This window comes from Salvelinus fontinalis, chromosome 24, assembly GCF_029448725.1.
Source record: "Salvelinus fontinalis isolate EN_2023a chromosome 24, ASM2944872v1, whole genome shotgun sequence".
In the NCBI taxonomy this organism is placed as follows: domain Eukaryota; kingdom Metazoa; phylum Chordata; class Actinopteri; order Salmoniformes; family Salmonidae; genus Salvelinus; species Salvelinus fontinalis.
The window spans coordinates 21,807,744-21,829,771 of record NC_074688.1 but is presented as its reverse complement, the minus strand read 5'-3'; the positions used below and the strand labels follow the sequence as shown (position 1 = coordinate 21,829,771).

At 43.3% G+C, this 22,028-nt stretch overlaps 1 protein-coding gene across 5 annotated transcripts in view; it reads left to right on the top strand.

Annotated features, from left to right (window-relative positions):
• Positions 1-22,028, top strand: part of LOC129822146 (protein NPAT-like) — a 29,440-nt gene that overhangs the window by 364 nt on the left and 7,048 nt on the right. For 2 of the 5 annotated variants that reach the window (XR_008754457.1, XR_008754456.1), the window contains 15 exons: positions 71-189; positions 322-382; positions 480-558; positions 665-705; positions 1,458-1,676; positions 1,852-1,927; positions 6,366-6,489; positions 6,582-6,673; positions 6,805-6,886; positions 7,010-7,106; positions 7,259-7,378; positions 7,497-8,858; positions 10,642-10,754; positions 10,878-10,968; positions 11,066-12,372. Coding sequence is in view for 1 of the 5 variants with exons in the window: in XM_055880153.1 (XP_055736128.1) it covers positions 71-189; positions 322-382; positions 480-558; positions 665-705; positions 1,458-1,676; positions 1,852-1,927; positions 6,366-6,489; positions 6,582-6,673; positions 6,805-6,886; positions 7,010-7,106; positions 7,259-7,378; positions 7,497-8,858; positions 10,642-10,754; positions 10,878-10,968; positions 11,066-12,372; positions 12,577-12,657 (4,064 nt within the window). In the remaining 4 variants the exon portion in view is untranslated. Of the gene's footprint in view, positions 1-70; positions 190-321; positions 383-479; positions 559-664; positions 706-1,457; positions 1,677-1,851; positions 1,928-6,365; positions 6,490-6,581; positions 6,674-6,804; positions 6,887-7,009; positions 7,107-7,258; positions 7,379-7,496; positions 8,859-10,641; positions 10,755-10,877; positions 10,969-11,065; positions 12,373-12,576; positions 14,538-22,028 lie in introns of those variants that run through there. The other 3 variants (XM_055880153.1, XR_008754458.1, XR_008754459.1) reach the window with 3 other exon arrangements.

The window sequence follows — 22,028 nt, the reverse complement described above, 5'->3', positions numbered from 1 at the left end:
TTTGACTTTCTCTTACTATGGCAAGCTAAGCCTCCAATTCTGCTACTCTTGTACACTGTTTTTTTTACAGGATACATGCAACAAGAGGGACTGTGTTCTACAAGCCAGGCATTCATTCGTGAAAGCCCCAATTTGAAGGAGTACGCAGAACACAGCTCAGATGATGCAGCTATTCCTGCTTGTGTGTTTGTAAGTTTCTTAGTTCATACTGTATATAGTTGTGTTCAACTCTCACTGTAATAACTATATAGTTACAGTGAGTTCGTTAGTGGATTAACGTTACTTAGCTAGGTAGCTAATTCATGTGTACTCCCATTGCAGTCCCTCTTTGGAAAAAACCTGACAACTATTTTGAATGAGTATGTTGCTGTCAAAGCTAAAGGTAAGCGTGACCTCTACCACTTTCAGTAAATGAGTACAGGACTTTCACGTTTGTATTTTATTCTTGGTTGTCACACTTCCCTGCTATTTCTCCTTAGAGACGATAGAAGAGACTCAGATACCTGTCATGATGACATCATTGTGGAAAAAGCTTGATTTCACACTAAATCAAATCAAGTAAAGACCTATTTTTATCTATAAAACGGCAAAGAAAAACTTGCCAACAGATTGCTGTTTGGTGTCACTTTCTGACATCTTCAATTCTACTTATTTCTTTCATTAGGTCTATGCAGAACTCCCCAGCTATTATCCAGAATCAAAGACGTAAGTGCATAATTAAATATTCTTGCACATTAAATGGTTATGATCTTAGTACTACCTCTGAACTTGGATTTCATTGCCTCTTTGTAATGTTGCCTTGTTGTAATGTTGTGGCTCAAGCCGTCAGGCAGAGTGTTGAACTCCATGGCTGTATGACAGGGGTCCCTAATTACATTCAGCTGCGGGCAGTTTTTTTTCCTTGGCGAGGTGCCGACCTGGAACATAGTAATAAATCATTTGGAGTGGCTGTGATTCCGAATTTTCTGGATTCAGACTTGCTGTTGCAAAAAATACGGAGACTTCTGCGCATGCATGATCTACTAGCCTATCTCCTTTCAGTTGCTACTCAGTCGCTTGTGACGCTGCCACTTGTTCACAAAACAGCAGTCAATAGTGATTTAATGTAATTTTTTCATTGTCATTGCAAACATTGTCTAAACAGTAGGCAGACTGCTGGTTATATGGCAGCATAACTATAAAGATTACATCACACAAAACACAAATTGTTTTGTACACTGCATATTGACCGCAAGAATCCCAAACAGAGTATTTGATAAAAACAATCATTTAAAACCTTCATTACATTGGTATATGATCACATGTTCCTCTCTGTTTATGCGTAGGAATACTAATTTCCAGGGGATTTTACAATATTTTATGTCAAAGCGATTTGACATAAAATAAATTTACCCACGGGCTGTCTATTGGGGGAAACCTGCTGTATGGTGTGATTCATAAACCTATTTCCTCTGCAGTCCACACATGTAATGGGATCGTGAACATGAGGGGGCGACAGAGAGCCTTGTCATCAACGCAGTCCCCCAGCTCTGGGTTTCTGTCATCGTTGGCCCCCCCGTCGGTCCAGGGCATCGCCACCCCAGTCTGCTACAGCTCCCAGCAGACCAGACCCTCCCCCATCTGCAGCACACAGCCCCAGATCCAAGATGGAGGACGTCTGCTCATCAATGTGAACCGTAAGTAAACTCATCCATGAGCAGCAGTGTACTGGGGAAGGTTGTTACAGTAGGTGTCTATCACATCTCCTTTTAACTGGCAATTGCTGTCATCATTATGAACATTAATACCAACTTATAAAAAGAAAGATTGTCAAAGCTTCATTGAATAATGGACACTTACTTTTTATTACAGGGGAGTCACCTTTGCAAATAACGGTTCCAGACAACCGGTTAACCACAGGACCATTATCCCCAGGGCGTCGGAAATGGTAAGATAGTCATTCTCATCTATTTGTTTACTTCTTTGTAAGTTCTTCTTACGCATGTGTAGATTGTAGGGATGTACCAATTCAACTGTACGCATTTCCCGATTTTTAAACTGTTTAAAGATACAAATGCATCGGACGGTGGACCCCAAACCGATCCAAATGTAGCATGCATGGGTCAGAAAATCGATTCAATCGGCGCTTCACTAAAATGTTTTGCTCATTATGTTATTTTTCTACCTCTCATCTTTGGTGACAACTGATTCAGTATCGAACTGCATGGGCCTTCAGAAAGTAAGTAGTCGTACCACTTGACTTATTCCACATTTTGTAGTTACAAATGGAATTCACTCACCCATCTACAGGCAATACACCATAATGACCAAGTGGAAGAAAAAATGGGACATTTTTGTACATTTTGTGAAAATGAAATACAGCAATATATAATTTACCTAGGTATTCATACCCCTGAGTCAATAGTTTGTAGAAGCACCTTTAGCGGTAATTACAACTGAGTCATCTTGGGCAGGTCTGTATCAGCTTTGCCCATCTGGATTTGGGGATTTTCTCCCATTCTTCCTTGTAGATTTTCTCAAGCTCTGTTAAATTAGATGGGGAGCGGTGGTGAACAGCAATCTTCAAGTCTTTCCACAGGTTTTCAATGGGATTCATGTCTGGGCTTTGGCTGGGCCACTCAAGGACTTAAACATTATTGTTCTGTAGCCATTCCAGTGTTGCTTTGGCTGTAGACTTGGTTATTGTCCTGTTGCAATGTAAATCTTCGCCCCTTCTGTCGTTTTCACTCTGAAGCTGGTTCTCGTCAAGGATTTGCATGTACACTGCTCAAAAAAATAAAGGGAACACTTAAACAACACAATGTAACTCCAAGTGAATCACACTTCTGTGAAATCAAACTGTCCACTTAGGAAGCAACACTGATTGACAATAAATTGCACATGCTGTTGTGCAAATGGAATAGACAAAAGGTGGAAATTATAGGCAATTAGCAAGACACCCCCAAAAATGGAGTGATTCTGCAGGTGGTGACCACAGACCACTTCTCAGTTCCTATGCTTCCTGGCTGATGTTTTGGTCACTTTTGAATGCTGGCGGTGCTCTCACTCTAGTGGTAGCATGAGACGGAGTCTACAACCCACACAAGTGGCTCAGGTAGTGCAGTTCATCCAGGATGGCACATCAATGCGAGCTGTGGCAAAAGGGTTTGCTGTGTCTGTCAGCGTAGTGTCCAGAGCATGGAGGCGCTACCAGGAGACAGGCCAGTACATCAGGAGACGTGGAGGAGGCCGTAGGAGGGCAACAACCCAGCAGCAGGACCGCTACCTCCGCCTTTGTGCAAGGAGGTGCACTGCCAGAGCCCTGCAAAATGACCTCCAGCAGGCCACAAATGTGTGAGAGCACCGCCAGCATTCAAAAGTGACCAAAACATCAGCCAGGAAGCATAGGAACTGAGAAGTGGTCTGTGGTCACCACCTGCAGAATCACTCCATTTTTGGGGGTGTCTTGCTAATTGCCTATAATTTCCACCTTTTGTCTATTCCATTTGCACAACAGCATGTGAAATTTATTGTCAATCAGTGTTGCTTCCTAAGTGGACAGTTTGATTTCACAGAAGTGTGATTCACTTGGAGTTACATTGTGTTGTTTAAGTGTTCCCTTTATTTTTTTGAGCAGTGTATTTGGCTCCATTCATTGTTCCCTCTATCCTTACCAGTCTCCCAGTTCCTGCTGCTGAAAAGCATCCCCATAGCACAGTGGTAGAGATGGTGTTAGACTGGTGATGAGCTGTGCCTGGTTTTCTCCAGACATATCACTTTGCATTCAGGCCAAAGAGTTTAAGTTTTGTCTCATCGGATCACGTAATCTTTTGCCTTATGCTCTGAGTCTTTCGTGTGCCTTTTTGCAAACTCCAGGCGTTCTGTCATGTGCCTTTTTCTCAGGAGTGGCTTTGGTCTAGCCACTCCCATAAAGCACAGATTGGTGAAGTGCTGTAGAGAGCGTTTCTGGCAGGTTCTCCTATCTCGGTTCTCCCATCTCAGCCAAAGAACTGTCAGAGTTGGGTTCTTGTTCACCTCCCTGACCAAGGTCTTTCTTGCCCGCTTGCTTAGTTTGGTCGGACGGCCAGCTCTAAGCAGAGTCTGGGTAGTTCCATTTCCCAATGATGTGCTCTTGGAAACTTGCAACTCTCTAGGAATGGTTTCATACCCTTCCCATCAAAATGATATCTCAGATCTATAGACAGTTCCTTGGACTTCATGGTGTAGTTGCTGCTCTGACATGCACTGTCAACTGTGGGACCTTATATAGACAGGTGTGTATTTATAAATCATGTCCAAATAATTGAAGGTTTGAAGGTTGAGAGCTTCAAATTCCTTGGTGTCCACATCAACAACAAACTAGAATGGTCCAAACACACCAAGACAGTTTTGAAGGGGGCACGACAAAGCCTATTCCCCCTCAGGAAACTAAAAAGATTTGGCATGGGTCCTGAGATCCTTAAAAGGTTCTACAGCTGCAACATCGAGAGCATCCTGACTGGTTGCATCACTGCCTGGTACGAAAATTGCTCGGTGTCCGACCGCAAGGCACTTCAGAGGGTGGTGTGTACATCACTGGGGCAAAGCTGCCTGCCATCCAGAACCTCTACACCAGGCGGTGTCAGAGGAATGCCCTAACAATTGTCAAAGACCCCAGCCACCCCAGTCATAGACTGTTCTCTCTACTACCGCATGGCAAGCGGTACCGGAGTGCCATGTCTTGGACAAAAAGGCTTCTCAACAGTTTTTACCCCCAAGCCATAAGACTCCTGAACAGGTAACCAAATGGTTAACCGGACTATTTGCATTGTGTGCCCCCCCTGACTAACCGGCCTCTTATGCTGCTGCTACTCTCTGTTTATCTTATATGCATAGTCACTTTAACTATACATTCATGGCCTCCCGGGTGGCGCAGTGGTCTAGGGCACTGCATCGCAGTGCTAACTGCGCCACCAGAGTCTCTGGGTTCGCGCCCAGGCTCTGTCGCAGCCGGCCGCGACCGGGAGGTCCGTGGGGCGACGCACAATTGGCATAGCGTCGTCCGGGGTAGGGAGGGTTTGGCCGGTAGGGATATCCTTGTCTCATCGCGCTCCAGCGACTCCTGTGGCGGGCCGGGCGCAGTGCGCGCCAGCCAAGGGGGCCAGGTACACGGTGTTTCCTCCGACACATTGGTGCGGCTGGCTTCCGGGTTGGAGGCGCGCTGTGTTAAGAAGCAGTACGGCTGGTTGGGTTGTGCTTCGGAGGACGCATGGCTTTCGACCTTCGTCTCTCCCGAGCCCGTACGGGAGTTGTAGCGATGAGACAAGGTAGTAATTACTAGCGATTGGACACCACGAAAAATTGGGGAGAAACTGGGATAAAAATTTAATAAAAAAATAAAAATAAAAAAAACTATACATTCATGTACATACTACCTCAATTGGGCCGACCAACCAGTGCTCCCGCATATTGGCTAACCGGGCTATCTGCATTGTCCCACCACCCGCCAACCCCTCTTTTTACGCTTCTGCTACTCTCTGTTCATCATATATGCATAGTCACTTTAACGGTACCTACATGTATATACTACCTCAATAAGCCTGACTAACAGGTGTCTGTATATAGCCTTGCTACTCTTTTTTTTCAAATGTCTTAATACTGTTTTATTTCTTTACTTACCTACACACACACACACCTTTTTTCCCCGCACCATTGGTTAGAGCCTGTAAGTAAGCATTTCACTGTAAGGTGTACACCCGTTGTATTCGGCGCACGTGACAAATAAACTTTGATTTGATTTAATCCATTCTGAAATCAGGCTGTAAAATGTGGAATAAGTCAAGGTTATGAATACTTTCTGAAGGTACTGTAACTGTGTTGACAGTAATTGATTTATAATTAATTTGGCATGCCGAACAACACCAGGCAATATCAGTAGCCCAGTCAAACTGCGTGCTGACCAACGTGAGGTAGGCGGCCTGTTCTTGAACTTCCATATCTGTGTGGCACATTCAGCATTAAAATACTACAATGGCTTGCGTGATATTAGGCTTTATTAGTTGTGGCAACCTATGTCATTTGCTAGGTTATTGTTATCTATGCGCTGTTGAAAATGCTGTTTTAGTAAGTTACTGGTACGCAACTCTTATCTGGCTGTATCTGCTGAATGGGGCTTACAATAGATTTTATTTTGAGATGGGAGTGAAATCTAAAGTTGTGCTATATAGTCGTTGGCTGTGTCATAGCTCATTTTGCTATGTTCAAATCGCACCGACTCGTTTCAAACTAAAACGTATCGTTCCTGTAACATATTGGAGCCCATGTATCTAGATGCGTATCGAATTGTCTTGAAATGGAAAGATGCATATCCCTAGTAGATTGAGTTATGATAAGAGTAATCTTCCCAGTGACTCCCCCAGGAGGAGAGGTGGGGGCTCTAGTGGATCCGGTGGGACTGGAAGAGCCAACATGGCGGCCAGTAGCCTGACAGCAGAGCCCCAGAGTGAAGAGGCAGTCACAGAGAATTTCCCTGTGAGTAAAAAACAAAGTTAATACTCTGCATTTGAAACACTGCTAACCCCATTTGACTGATGTGAATTTATCTTTAAATTGTGTTTTTGCAGCAAATGTTGATACAAAATGCAAGAGAGAGGATTCTAAATGACAAGTCTTTACAAGAGAAGCTTGCTGAAAACATCAACAAAATTCTAGCAAGGTAATAATAAAAGTAGATATTCTTGAGTAACATTTGAACAGTACCGACTTCATTACTTATTACATTTGGCTGTTGGGTAGAGTAGATATTCTTTCTTACCTGTGCATGTGTTTCTTACTCTCTACGTGTAGTGATGTCAGTCCTCAGGCTTTAAAGGCATCATGCAGCACCATGGAGCCTGACCAGTCAATAGATGAAATTCTGGGCCTGCAGGTAATGTCATGTTCTGACAGACTTGATATACCCCATTTCTCCATTCGAACTCCCAGAACCGTGTCTGTCTTTAGTGCATAGAGTGTAGATTTGTGCTTTCTACTGACGTTTTACTCTGTGCAGGGGGAGATTCATATGTCTAATGATGTTATACAAGACATATTGGAGCAGACAGAGTCCGACCCAGCCTTCCAGGCTCTTTTTGACCTCTTTGATTACGGTAAACATTTTAATCTTTGCTGATGACTTAATCTAGATCATGTGCAGGATTTTGTTGCTCCTGACAATGCATGAAGTGGGTCTGGTGATTGTTTGACTAAGATTTTATCAAATTTAATTATTCCTCTAAATCTCTTGATTCTTTGCATTAAGGCAAAAGCAAAACCAGTGAGGATACTGAACAAGGAGCTGGGAACGTGAGCAATACCACCACAGAGAATGGTGAGACTGAGACTAGATGTATTGATGGCTCTCCTGAGACTGGAGACCCAGGTATGGACAAAGTCCTCATGACCTTGTAAATTATGCCTGTTGGAATCATATACTAAACAATATTGATGCTTCATCAGCAATCTCTTTCTGACAATGGGATTTCTCTTTAATTTCTCAGGCACTGGGCCTGAAAACTCGACATGTGGACAAGAAAATAGAGTAACAAAGTCCAGTCAAGAGCCCAAGAGTAAGAAAACAAGGAAAGCTGCACCTTCTGTTTCAAGCACTTCAAAGGCAACTCCTGGACCCAGTAGCAGAGGGTTGAGAAGGGGAGCTATCTCAACAACTCCTGGACCCAGTAGCAGAGGGTTGAGAAAGGGAGCTAGGTCTACAACTCCTGCACCCAGTAGCAGAGGGTTGAGAAAGGGAGCTAGCTCAACAACTCCTGGACCCAGTAGCAAAGGGGTGAGAAGGGGAGATATTGCAACTCGACCCTCAGCACGTATTGATCAATTTACCGCCGCTGCTTCTTCTGCCGCAAAGGACTCTGATAGGGTTGACTCAGGCTCCATGTTTAATCCGGATGTATCAGGTGTGGATATAGATGACCCTCTGAATACCCCTCTTGACAGTATAGCTCCGCCAGATGTCTTTGAGCCAGTCAGACAGGAGAGTGGAACAAATCGTCCGGCGTCAGCATGCAACACACCTTCATCTGAAACCAGGACGGTCTCTGCTGTGAAAAACATATTAGGCAATGAGAACACAGTGGGGGCTGATGGTAGACAAGTGATGGATAACCAAGCTTCACTTCTTAACTCTTCACCTTCCCTGTCCAATTCCATGCCAATGCTGGATCAGTCAAACAAGGTTCCCATACAGGCCTCTAACCTGCCTCATAGAAATATTACCCCTCCCAGCAGTGTAGGAATTTCACAACCTCTACCACAGACCATACACTCTATGGCTGTCCCCTCAACAGTTACAACAACTCCTGCTGCCCCAACCTTCATCCCAAACCCCAACCCTACAGGCAAGGAAGTAGACCCCAGTAAGATTGTGGCCCTGAAGATCATAATCAGCGATGAGCAGGAGCCCTCCAGTGACTCAGCCCTGAACCAGGCTGTGTCCAGCATCACTGGGGACAGGATCCCCACCATTTTCCTCTCCTCCCCCACCAAGTCACCTGCTAAGGCCCCGGCCCTCAGTAGCGCCCCCATGAATCAGGAGGAGACTGTGCAGGCGGTGAGCAGCTTACAGAGGACAGAAGTCCTCCAGCCAGCAGAGACCAATCCTCTTAGTGGGCAAGCAGGGGATGTGGCAGCATTGGCAGGGACGTCAACTGCGTTGACACAGCCTGGCTACTACATTCAGCTGCCCTTTGATTCAGCCACATCCACCAACAGCTACATCTTAATGACAGACACAACAGCCACAGACACCCAGTCCAACAAGGTGATATTACCCAGTGGCGCCCCACGGGTACAGACTGTACCCCCTTCCTCATATACTCTGGTCACTCCACCCCGCTATTCCCCTGGTAAGACTGCATTTAAATACTTAGATGCACTATTCAAAAATCACCACCGTTTCCTGGTTGCCAAAATTCTAATAGTTCACCTAATTTCAGTTTGTGAAATATATTTTCCTTAACCAAAGATATTATATTTTCAGCTTTTTGAAGCTGGTGTACAAAACCGAAAATAAGACGCTAAAATTAAACTTTGTCTCTTTTGAATGTCAGCCATTTGACCTTTGGTTGATCCGCATGGCAGAGTGGACTCTTTTCCCGGCTTACAGACTGGTCGTCAGTTGCCCAGTCATCTAAGAACTGGAAGCATAGAAATAGTGCAAATAAAACAGATATACTGTTTGTTAGACTTGCTTTCAATAAGTGACAGATCTATAACACACTTATGTGAATTTGGTTGGGTCGCCTAAAAAGTTACATATTGTATGTCAAATTGGGTGACAAATGAATGCGAAGAGTCACATTTTTTATTATGACGCATACATTTTCTGGCCATTTACCATCCTAAAAATTAGGAATAAGCAAAAGCTTTGATTTCTGGTCAAACAGATAGAAAGGGAGTCTTAGAAGACATAAACTAGAATAGGTCTTATAAGGTATTAGAAATATATAAAAACACAATGTTAAAGAAATTATCCCTGCCAACTTATATCAACACTTTTATATGTCGTTTTGGAGAAAATGTTCTGCCTTCTGTAAGTTTAAGAAACATTGTCATGTGCCTTGAAATTCCGTTAACATAAACTAGCATCTTTAATATATTTTCTCATTTCTCTCCCTCTTGAGGGAAGATAATGAAAGTTCAGAAGTAACAAGAAAAGGTAGACCTATGAATTAGTTATGGTGCTTTTACTGTTAACACTTTTGTTTATTGATTATTAAGTGATTAAAACGCGAATTTCTGAAAAATCGTAAATGGAATTTCTGCTATTGAATTGGCGACAATGGGAAATCATAGTAGTCACAAACCACACTTTGGTTCACAAGATTGAACAGCACAGTTCAGTAGAGAATAGTATATAGTTCAGTAATGTAGAGTTCGGTACAATTAGGAAAAGTAGAATACAGTACACAGTATAGCACACTAGAGTTGAGTACACTAATGTACTGTACTGAGCAGTACTTTGATGTCCAAACTTGTGAAACAAAGACGTATCTAATTGGTTCAAATCTGGTCCGGTCCTGACCAACCAAATTTGGTCTTGTTTGGGGGCAGAGCTCATTAAAATTATAGCCAGTGTGTAGAATAATACCCAAGTATGGAATGTGTACCTATTTAGGATACACCATGAATAGAATGATATTCATATCCATAATTATGCATTTCTGTGTAGTACAGATCAGGGATCCATTATGAAATTCCGTTACCTCAATTCCGTTAGTGTGTAAATCCACTTACTGTAGTTCAATAACCAAAAGAGATTTTTTCAAAGTCAATAACTGACACCTCATTCTTTCTGCAGACATCATTGAATTCTTAATTCAGAGTATATATTTAAACATTTTGGGGAAAAGTAGACAGATAAAAAAACAAAGGGATGTTTTACCGAAATTCTGTTACCAAACTTTGCACCTGCACAGTTCTTGCAGTACACTTAATTTATTAACATTTTCTGTGTAAATTGTTAAAAGTAGTCTTTGTGCATGAAGTTGTATGGTTTGTTAAACTTTAAAATCAATGTTTTTTTGTTTGGCATACATTTATAGTGGAATGACCCCAATAGTCATCACTCACTTAATTTGCCATGCTGTTTTGCTGGTGGGAAATGTCTAACCAGTTATATCCTCCCAGGATCTAGACTCATCATATCTTCATCAGTTCAGCCCATGCTGCAAAGCATGGTGGTTCCTGTATCTGTTGTTGGGCAGAACAATGCAACACAGTTCTCTGTCGTTCCTAATCAGGTAAGCATTCCTTTTTTCTTTTTTTTTACTGTTTTACATATTTGCATTTAATCATTTTCTTGAACCAATGGGCTAATTTAGCTACAATAACATGTGCATCTAGTGATCATTTGTTTGTTTCAGTTGATAGCCATGCCTAGCCCTGCTTCAGCAAAGCAGCCAGCAGCAGTGAATACCAACCCTAAACTGGCTCCCAAGGATACCACAATCTCGGGTAAGGAATGGTGTTCAGTCCTCCATAATGTCATTGTCTGTTTACTGTTATCCTGTAATTTTATTCACAAATGTTGTTGCTTGCTTGTGCATTTCAGGAAAAACGGGAGCTACTGGATCGAATATGGTTACAAAGCAGGTCCACCCGCAATCCTCTAAAAGCACAGGGCAGCAGAAGGTAGCAGTTGGCTCGAGCCCCAGCCATAGGAGGATGCTTTGCTTTGATGGGTCTGCTGGTGAAACTTCTACCTCCAAAGCTACAGCTACTCCTGTATCACCTGACCAACAGGTGGAGAAAGAGATACCTAAATCTGCCTCTGCTCTCTTGGGGAGAAGCAGGCCAAAAAGGAGAATAGAGACTGTAAGATGTACAGACAACACTCAGACATCATGGACCGGAACAGAGACGGAGAAATCCTCCACTGTCCAAAAGCAAAAAGAAGCTGCGAAAAAGACCCCTTCAAAGAGGGACGCAGATCAAAATGCTAGAGGTCAAAGTGCAAGTACCAGTAGATCTCAGAGTGCTGGTAGCAGTAGGACTGATGCCTCACAGTCAGAGTCCAGGAAGAGATCTCAATCAGCAGACAAGAAGGATGATGGTGGAGCAGGACCTAAGGATGCCCAGAGCTCCAGGTCCTCTTCCTCTGATCACAGACTCAGATCAGGGAGCAGGAAAGAGAAAGACGCATGTAGACAAGAGCCTACTGAGAAATCTCCTGCCAAGGAGCGGGAGGGACGGACAGTGAAAAGGACATCTTCTCAGGACCCCCCTCATGTCACTGCCAATAAGGAGAATGAGCTGGAGGGGGGAAGGCGAGAGCAGCAGCCCACACCAGCACCAAGAGCATTCAGCCCGGCCCCAGTGGGCTCACAAACCTCTGTCACTCAGGCTTGCTCCAGCAAAATCCCCTCCAAGACCAGCCCACTGACCAAGCAGGCAGCTGAAATGCTCCACGACATCCAGGGTCTAAACCCTCCCTCCACCCCTCCTAAGAGGACAGGCATGGGCTGTCTGGAGCTGCCTCTTCCTCGGACCCTTGGCCGTCTCCAGGAGTCTCTATACTGCCCCAGGACCCCTGCACGTCAGAGGCTGGACAGAGACAGAGAGGGCACCCCCAGGCACCTGGTCCCTCCCACCACCCCGGACCTTCCCTCCTGCAGCCCAGCCAGCGAAGCAGGGAGTGAAAACAGCATCAACATGGCGGCTCACACACTGATGATCCTATCCCGAGCAGCCATTGCCAGGACAGGCACCCCACTGAAAGACAGCTTGCGCCAGGAGGGGGCTGGAGCAGTGACCCCTGTAGCCTTCAAGAGCAAGAAGCGCAAGCAGCCTGAGCCCCTGGCCAGCCCGCCAGCAAAGAAAGATATCTCAGGTTCATCTGGCAGTAAAAAGAAAACAAAGGTGAGCAAAACATACAGAATGTTCTATTCAATCTGTGTATCCTAATCTATTCTGAGGTTCATAATTGAATGTGATCGCATCAACCCAGTCTTAGATATTTGGCATAATCTCCTGCATTAAATGTGAACTCAGTTTCCTTCTTTGCTTGTATAATGAGAAAGCACATTAAAACCACTGCATCTCTTTATGATTTGTACCACTCAGAAACAGCAGAAGCTAATGGATTCCTTCCCCGATGACTTGGATGTGGATAAATTCTTGTCTTCACTGCATTATGATGAGTGATGGGTTGAGTTATAGCAGTTGGACAATGAGATGAGAATCTCCCAAACACTACCTACCTACTCTCCAGGAATTGAACAAGCCATAATTTACTGTCAGTGCTAGGAACCTGTGGTGTAGTGGAGCATGTCCTCAGTTATTATTTTTTCTTCTATGGTATGTCTGCTTGTAGGGTTTGTCCTACATCCTTTGGCTTAACAACTAATTATACATGTGATGTATATACTGTATAGAAATTATTGCAGAAATGCTAGATTGAGAGCACTGGTTCCATTCAAGGACTGTAATGTTAAGAATGGTTTCCCAATCTTGTTGTATTAATAATTTCAAGAATTCAACCCTTTCCTTGGTCAATATTTCACTGTATCTAAACTTTAAATGATCCACCCAACACACTATGGCTGTGGTTAAACAGGCAGCACAATACTAATCTTTATTTCACTAATTGGTATTTTGACCAGATCAGCTGTGATCTGATCTGGTCAAAAAGACCAGTTAGTGGAAAAAATATCAGAATTGGGCTGCGTGGTGTGTATGTAAAATACATTTGTGCAGATGTTTTCTTTACTAGTGATTTTAAATTAAATCTTGTTTTAGAAAAATCTAGTTCCATTTAATATTGTTTCTGTGCAGGTAAAAACTGACCAGTTTTCAGTCCAAAGCAAAATATCACTATCAGAACACATAGTCTGATAACCCAATCTGTGAATTTCACTATAACCAAGTTAATATTGCACCATTTTATTCACTTGAGTTAATTACTACTATATAATAGGCCTATATCATCACAGTGATAGAAGAATCTCTACTGGCACAGCGGTCTAAGGTACTGCATCTCAGTGCTGCATCACTACAGACCCTGGTTCGATTCCAGGCTGTATCACAACCGTCCATGATTGAGAGTCCCATGGGGCGGCGCACAATTGGCCCAGAGTCGTTAGGGTTTGGCCGTGGTAGGCCGTCATTGTAAATAAGAATTTGTTCTTAACGGACTTGCCTAGTTAAATAAAGGCTAAATTAAAAACGTAAAAATAAATTATCCTATCTTTATAACAATGCCACACATAGCACAGGTAAGACAATCAAGCATGTTTAAAGGACAACTCCACCAAAACAATATTTTGGCATTTGTTTCATTAGTTCATTGTTGATATAGTCCCAAAATGTTTTGCATGTCAGCAATCAAGTTAAGACATGTAACTTTCAAAATACATAAGTCTTGCCCGTATGATGCATTTTGCATCATATGATGCTGTGTCTTGGTAAGCAATTTTGGCCTTGTGTTTCAGGTTATTGTCCTACTGAAAGGTGAATTTGTCTGTCTGTTGGAAAGATTTTCCTCTAGGATTCTGCCTGTGCTTAGCTATATTCTGTTTCTTTTGATCCCCCCCCCAAAAACGTGAGTCCTTACAGATGATAAGCATACCAATAACATGCTTGAAATTTGAAGTGGTACTCAGTGATGTTGGATTTGCCCCAAACATAATGCTTTGTGTTAAGTTATTTGCCACATTTCTTTGCAGTTATACTGTAGTGCCTTATTGAAAACAGGATGCATGTTTTGGAATATTTTCATTCTGTACAGGCTTCCTTTTCACTCTGTCATTTAGGTTAGCATTGTGGAGTAACTAAAATGTTGATCCATCCCCAGTTTTCTCCTATCACAGCCATTCAACTCTAACTGTTTCAAAGTCACCATTGACCTCATGGTGAAATCCCTGAGTGGTTTCTTTCCTCTCCGGCAACTGAGTTAAGAAGGACACCTGTATCTTTGTAGTGACTTGGTGCATTGATACACCATCCAACGTGTAATTAATAACTTCACCATGCTAAAAGGTATATTCAATGTCTGCTTAAAAAAAAAGTTTTTACACATCTACCAATATGTGTCCTCTTCGAGCCATTGGAAAACACCTCTGGTCTTTGTGGTTGAATCTGTTTTTGAAATTCACTGCTTGACTGAGGGACCTTGCAGATAATTGTATGTGTGGGGTACAAAAATCATTTTAAACACTATTGCACACAGTGAGTCCATGTGACTTGTTAAGCACATTTTTACTCCTGAACTTATTTAGGCTTGCCATAACGAAAGGGTTGAATGCTTATTGACTCAAGGCATTTCAGCTTTTCATTTTTAATTAATTTTCCAAGTTTTCTAAAAATGTAATTCCACTCTTGACATTATGGGGTATTGTGTGTAGGCCAGTGACAAAATCTCAATTTTAAATTCAGGCTGAAAAAAGTTGAGGGGTGTGAGTACTTTCTGAAGACACTATGTGTATATATAGGTATGGATAAAGTGACTAGGCAACAGGCTAGATGATTAAACAGTAGCAGCAATGTATGCGAAGAGTCAAGAGTTAGTGCAAAAAGGGTCAATGCAGATAGTTATCCACAGACAAACTATTTAGCAGTCTTATGGCTTGGGGGAAGAAGCTGCTCTTGGCCCTCGACACTGAACAATCTCCCTCTCCAATAGCCTCTGTTGGTCTTCCTCCTGGGAATCCTTGACAATGGACTGAAGTCGGTCCAAGTCTGTTAGTGTAATGCAGATGGAGTCTTGCCTGTTCTAACCTCGATTATTTATTTTTGTCTGACTAGTATTGATGCCCATGGTTCTCTTCTGGGGCTTGGATCGTTCTTAAAATGAAGAGCGAGAAAAAAAACACAAAGCAAGTCACTGAGCAAAACACCCATTGCAAAAAAAAGTTTAGATGCCCCACCCCCAATTACAAAAACAACATGGTTTATCACTACTGAATTTGAATTGCAGAATGGCACTCGTGTTCCTCTGCTTTCTATATAGTGCACTAGGTTTGAGCAGGGCCCATAGAGAGAAATAAATAACCTTAAATGTAATTTTTTTATTTAACCAGGTAGGATAGTTGAACAAGTTCTCATTTACAACTGCGACCTGGCCAAGATAAAGCAAAGCAGTGCAACACAAACACAGAGTTACACATGGAATAAACAAACATGCAGTCAAAACAATAGAAAAAGTCTAAATACAGTGTGTACAAATGAGGTAGGATAACGGCGGTAAGGCAATAAGGGGGGGTGACCGATTAAATATACCTGCTGGAGCGCGTGCTACATGTGGGTGCTGCTATGGGGACCAGTGAGCTGAGATAAGACGGGGCTTTACCTAGCAAAGACTTATAGATGACCTGGAGCCAGTGGGTCTGGCGAAGATTATGAAGCGAGGGCCAGCCAACGAGAGCATACAGGTTGCAATGGTGGGTAGTATATGGGGCTTTGGTGACAAAAGATGGCACTGTGATAGACTACATCCAGTTTGCTGAGTAGAGTGTTGGAGGCTATTTTGTAAATGACATCGCTGAAGTCAAGGATCGGTAGGATAGTCAGTTCTACGAGGGTATGTTTGGCCGCATGAGTAAAGGATCCTTTTTTTATTTATTATTTTTATCCCATTTTCTCCCCAATTTTTCCTACCGGCCAAACCCTCCCTACCCCGGACGACGCTATGCCAATTGTGCGTCGCCCCACGGACCTCCCGGTCGCGGCCGGCTGCGACAGAGCCTGGGCGCGAACCCAGAGACTCTGGTGGCGCAGTTAGCACTGCGATGCAGTGCCCTAGACCACTGCGCCACCCGGGAGGCCCTGAGTAAAGGATCCTTTGTTGTGAAATAGGAAGCTTATTCTAGATTTAATTTTGGGTTGGAGATGCTTAATGTGAGTCTGGAAGGAGAGTTTACAGTCTAACCAGACACCTAGGTATTTGTAGTTGTCCACATATTCTAAGTCAGAACCTGTCCAGAGTAGTGATGCTGGGCGGGTGGGCAGGTGTGAGCAGCGATCAGTTGAAGAGCATGCATTTAGTTTACATGCATTTAAGGGCAGTTGGAGGCCACGGAAAGAGAGTAGTATGGCATTGAAGCTCATCTGGAGGTTAGTTAACACAAGTGTCCAAAGAAGGGCCAGAAGTATACAGAATGGTGTCGTCTGCGTAGAGGTGGATCAGAGAGTCACCAATAGCAAGAGCGATATCATTGATGTATACAGAGAAAAGAGTCGGCCCTCTGATTGAACCCTGTGGCATCCCCATAGACACTGCCAGAGGTCCGGACAACAGGCCATCCGATTTGACACACTGAACTCTGTCTGAGAAGTAGTTGGTGAACCAGGCGAGGCAGTCATTTGAGAAACCAAGGCTGTTGAGTCTGCCAATAAGAATGTGGTGATTGACAGAGTCGAAAGCCTTGGCCAGGTCGATGAATACAGCTGCACAGTATTGTCTTTTATCGATGTCGGTTATGATATCGTTTAGGACCTTGAGCGTGGCTGAGGTGCACCCATGACCAGCTCGGAAACCAGATTGCATAGCAGAGAAGGTACGGTGGGATTCGAAATGATCGGTGATCTGCTTGTTAACTTGGCTTTCGAAGACCTTAGAAAGGCAGGGTAGGATAGATATAGGTCTGGAGCAGTTTGTGTCTAGCTTGTCTCCCCCTTTGAAGAGAGGGATGACCGCGGCAGCTTTCCGAAACGAGAGGTTGAACAGGCTAGTAATAGGGGTTGCAACAATTTCGGTGGATCATTTTAGAAAGAGAGGGTCCAGATTGTCTAGCCCAGCTGATTTGTAGGGGTCCAGATTTTGCAGCTCTTTCAGAACATCAGCTATCTGAATTTGGGTGAAGGAGAAATGGGGGAGGCTTGGACAAGTTGCTGTGGGGCGTGCAGGGCTGTTGACTGGGGTAGGGGTAGCCAGGTGGAAAGCATGGCCAGCTGTAGAAAAATGCTTATTCTCAATTATTGCGGATTTATCAGTGGTGACAGTCTTTCCTAGCCTCAGTGCAGTGTGCAGCTGGGAGGAGGTGCTCTTATTCTCCATGGACTTTACAGTGTCCCAGAACTTTTTGGAGTTTGTGCTACAGGATGCAAATTTCTGTTTGAAAAAGCCAGCCTTTGCTTTCCTAACTGCCTGTGTATATTTGGTTCCTAACTTCCCTGAAAAGTTGCATATCGTGGGGGCTATTCGATGCTAATGCAGTACGCCACAGGATGTTTTTGTGCTGGTCAAGGGCAGTCAGGTCTGGAGTGAACTAGGGGCTATCTGTTTCTGGTTCTACATTTTTTGAATGGGGCATGCTTATTTAAGATGGTGAGGAAAGCACTTTTAAAGAATAACCAGGCATCCTCTACTGACGGAATGAGGTCAATTAGAAAGGCCTGCTCGCTGAAGTGTTTTAGGGAGCGTTTGACAGTGATGAGGGGTGGTCGTTTGATCACAGACCCGTTACGGTTGATGATGTTATTGTCTGACTGCTTTTTGCTGGTGTCCCTTTCACATCAGTGCTACCAATACAGAAAAATCATATTGATATTTGAACAACATGCTGTGCTGAAGACTGTGGGGAGACCATCCTTCCTAGTGTGGTTTAGAATGTTTGGAATCAGGCAGATTGTCTAATATTTCAGAGCAGGACTCACCGCCATCATCATGGACTGACTCACTAGACCCTTGGCTGCTGCTGGTGGTGGCAATTTTATTAGATGCCAGATTGCTTCCCCAGATAGCGTCACACGGTGACATATAGCCAGTCGTCACAGTCACCATACCTGTGGCTATTGTCTCTTCAAATTGTCAGTTTTCTGCAGACCTTGTTTTTACTCCTCTTTATGCCACTGCTGTGCAGTAGGACTGTGATCTTACTATCCACCTTGCTGTTGTCTGGTACCAGACATCTGTGCACAAATCTCTGTATGTATCTGGAGAAGGTCTGCAATTTCTACATTGGACCAATGTATTGTCTCTTGAATTTTCTGTGCATTCTGAATCTGAGAACACGCTACAATTTGCTCCTGACCCTCAATCTCCCCACCTTCCTCCTGGGAAGTCGTCTTGTCCATTGACTGAAGTCGGTCTGTTAGTGCAATGCAGACGGCGTCTATCGCCTGTTATAAAAAGGAGAAACACACGGAAAGCAAATCATTGTCATAAATAATACCCATTGCAAAACAGGTTTAGACTGACGATGGTCGGACAATTACACTTTTATTTATCTAGGCAAGTCAGTTAAGAACAAATTCTTACTTACAATGACGGCTTAGCCCAACCCGACCAAACCCTAACCTGGACAACGCTGGGACAATTGCGCGCCGCTCTATGGGACTCCCAATCACGGCCGGTTGTGATACAGCCTGGAATTGAACCAGGGTCTGTAGTGATCCATTGCCTTAAACCGACGCACCACTCGGGAGCCCCATTTACTCCATGGGTCCTGTTCAAAAGTAGTGTATCCAATCTGCCAGTCATTGGCCTTGGGAATATGTAGCCCTTGATCATGACTAAGTTCCATTACATTACACATATAGGACGAAGGCGTCTTCCGTGGTGCCCGGGGCTAGTTATGGGAGCCGCGACGCTTGGTCTGAACATTAACATCATCGCTAGCTATACGGCTTTGGACGTATAAGGACCATATCTTTCATATCGGCGAGAATACATTTTCAAAAAACGAAAGGTTAAATTGATACACCTTAATATGGTTAGGGTTCCCACACAACCGTATTTCCATTTTACAGCGCTTGTTTACTGAAAACAGAAGGAAGACAGTGTACTAACCTGTACTAATTAGCTTTCTGCGTCTGATCACGTGTTTGGTTAAACGGGAAGATAGACGCTACAAACGTATTTTCACTGAAAAAGACAGTTACAGACAACAGTGTTAAACACGTTTAAAACAGTGTACAGCAAGTGTGCGTTTTGAATTGGTTTAATATATGAAAGTAACAGGGATTTATGTTTTTAGAATCGTACCGCAATTGAGAATCGATTCACGTGTGGATGGGGTATTTGCTGTTTTGTCTTCTAGAGACAATTCCCCCATTAAAAACAGATTTTGTAAGGTCCTTGAACTAAGGAGTAACGCTAATTTAGTACAATATTGAGCTAGGGAATATGGTGTAAGGCACAGCCAAGTTGTATAGACGTTGGCCCAAACATTAACGGATAGTCTACGACTTTGACCAACTCATTGTTGAATGAGACCTCGACAGAGGATGCCATTTATTTACATTAAACTCATCTTGGGCATTTGGACCAGGCTGGGTTTTCCAAACAGGACTCGTCGCCATTATTTCCCAGTTCATGGCAGCGTCACATATGTCCAGTTCTTGCTGTTGGGAACAGTTTGGCCATTCCCGTCCTTTATTTTCTTATACCAAATATTCAATTTCAGTTCGCTGACAATCTGTTCTTGAGTCCACTTTATTCCCCTGCTCTGGAGTGCGAATTTCCATGTCTGACCAATGTGTCATTATGAAAATAAAGTTAATTCAAAAAACCTGCATTAAAATTACCTCAACTGTAGGATCTAAGATGAATCAACTGAAAATAAATACCTTTGTTTTTTGAGGCATGAAATGGGCGTGTTCTTCTAGTCCTCTGTCGAAATTTTTTGTTGGACGTGTTAATTTGTTCATGCTGCGTTCATAACCAAGTGGGACAGTGGTAATTACCAGTTGTGAAGTGGTAAAACCTCGTTTGATATGTTCAAGTGCATTAAACTAATTGAGAAACGCAGATTGGCTAATCGGCAAAAACCTATGTCACCATAAACTAAAAGTACCGCTATCATGCGGTACTTTTAATAAATTGTTTTTTATAAATTATGTTTTTTTGTTGCGCTTAACTGACGATAATCTCTCGTGGACAGATGAATCTGAGAATATGTCAAGAATATGTCAAGGCTAATTTAGAATTATGCTATTTCGAGCAGCAGTATTTCCTGGTTTGGGGTTTTTGTCATTTATTATTTGGACAAATCAGGATTGGGTAAAGGTGGTGCTGTGATTTTCAAATATGTGTGCGGATGATAAACGGTTTCCACTAGATTACAGTCAAAATGGTCAATCTCGTAAAAATGTATGAAAACTAAAATTCACTTTTTGGCCATGATATTGGTGAAATTAGCGGAAGGGAGGGGTTTGGCCAAGAGTTTCGGTTTGCACAAAGGTAATCAAAATGGTTAATGGCATTCCCCATAAAACAGGAAATTACAAACTTGGAGGTCATTTTACTTTTGGATAACTGAGATTAAATTGCAGAAAATTCTGTTATCGAGGTAATTTCCTTAGTAGGTGACGTCAGAGGTCATCATGTGGGAGCTCAGGGTGATAGACAACGGAGTACAGCCAATGATATATATGTTTTCCTCTACTCGGGCATTGCTGACGCATGCCAAATCTTACAACGCCTGGATAGGTATTTTATGTATTAGCTAACCACATCATATAGCAATCTGTCAGTCAATGATACAGTTGAAGACATGGAACGCAACCATTGGTTGAGGCAAAGTCTGAGCAGGGGGACGTGACCATAATCTTCAACCTAACCAGTCCTGCAGTAATTGGCTACCATCAGCAAGCAACTTCCATTCCCTGCTACATGAAAGGCTCCAAAATTGGGATGAAACACTTACGCCGCATTCAAAACAACTGGCAACTCTGAAATCTCTGACTTCAGTGCATTCAAGACAACTGGAAACTCAGAAGAATACGAGCTCTGACTGGAAAAATAATTTAATGGTCATTCAATTCGGAATTCCAAGTCGGAAACTCTGGCATCTTTCTAGAACTCCGACTTTCTGACCTGAAAATCCCTGAAGCTGTGATTTGACCTCGTATTTTTTCCAAAGTCCCTCTTTGCCATGCAAATGAACTGAATGCCCTAAAAAACATTTCCACTGCATTTCAGCCCTGCCACAAAAGGACCAGCTGACATCATGTCAATAATTCTCTTGTTAACACAGGTGTGAGTGTTGACGAGGACAAGGCTGTGAGTGTTGACGAGGACAAGGCTGGAGATCACTCTGTCATGCTGATTGAGTTCAAATAACAGATTGGAAGCTTCAAAAGGAGGGTGGTGCTTGGAATCATTGTTCTTCTTCTGTCAACCATGGTTACCTGCAAGGAAACACGTGCTGTCATCATTGCTTTGCACAAAAAGGGCTTCATAGGCAAGAATATTGCTGCCAGTAAGATTGCACCTAAATCAACCATTTATCGGATCATCAAGAACTTCAAGGAGAGCGGTTCAATTGTTGTGAAGAAGGCTTCAGGGCGCCCAAGAAAGTCCAGCAAGCGCCAGGACCGTCTCCTTAAATTGATTCAGCTGCGGGATCGGGGCACCACCAGTACAGAGCTTGCTCAGGAATGGCAGCAGGCAGGTGTGAGTGCATCTGCACGCACAGTGAGGCGAAGACTTTTGGAGGATGGCCTGGTGTCGAGAAGGGCAGCAAAGAAGCCACTTCTCTCCAGGAAAAACATCAGGGACAGACTGATATTCTGCAAAAGGATTGGACTGCTGAGGACTGGGTTAAAGTCATTTTCTCTGATTAATCCCCTTTCCA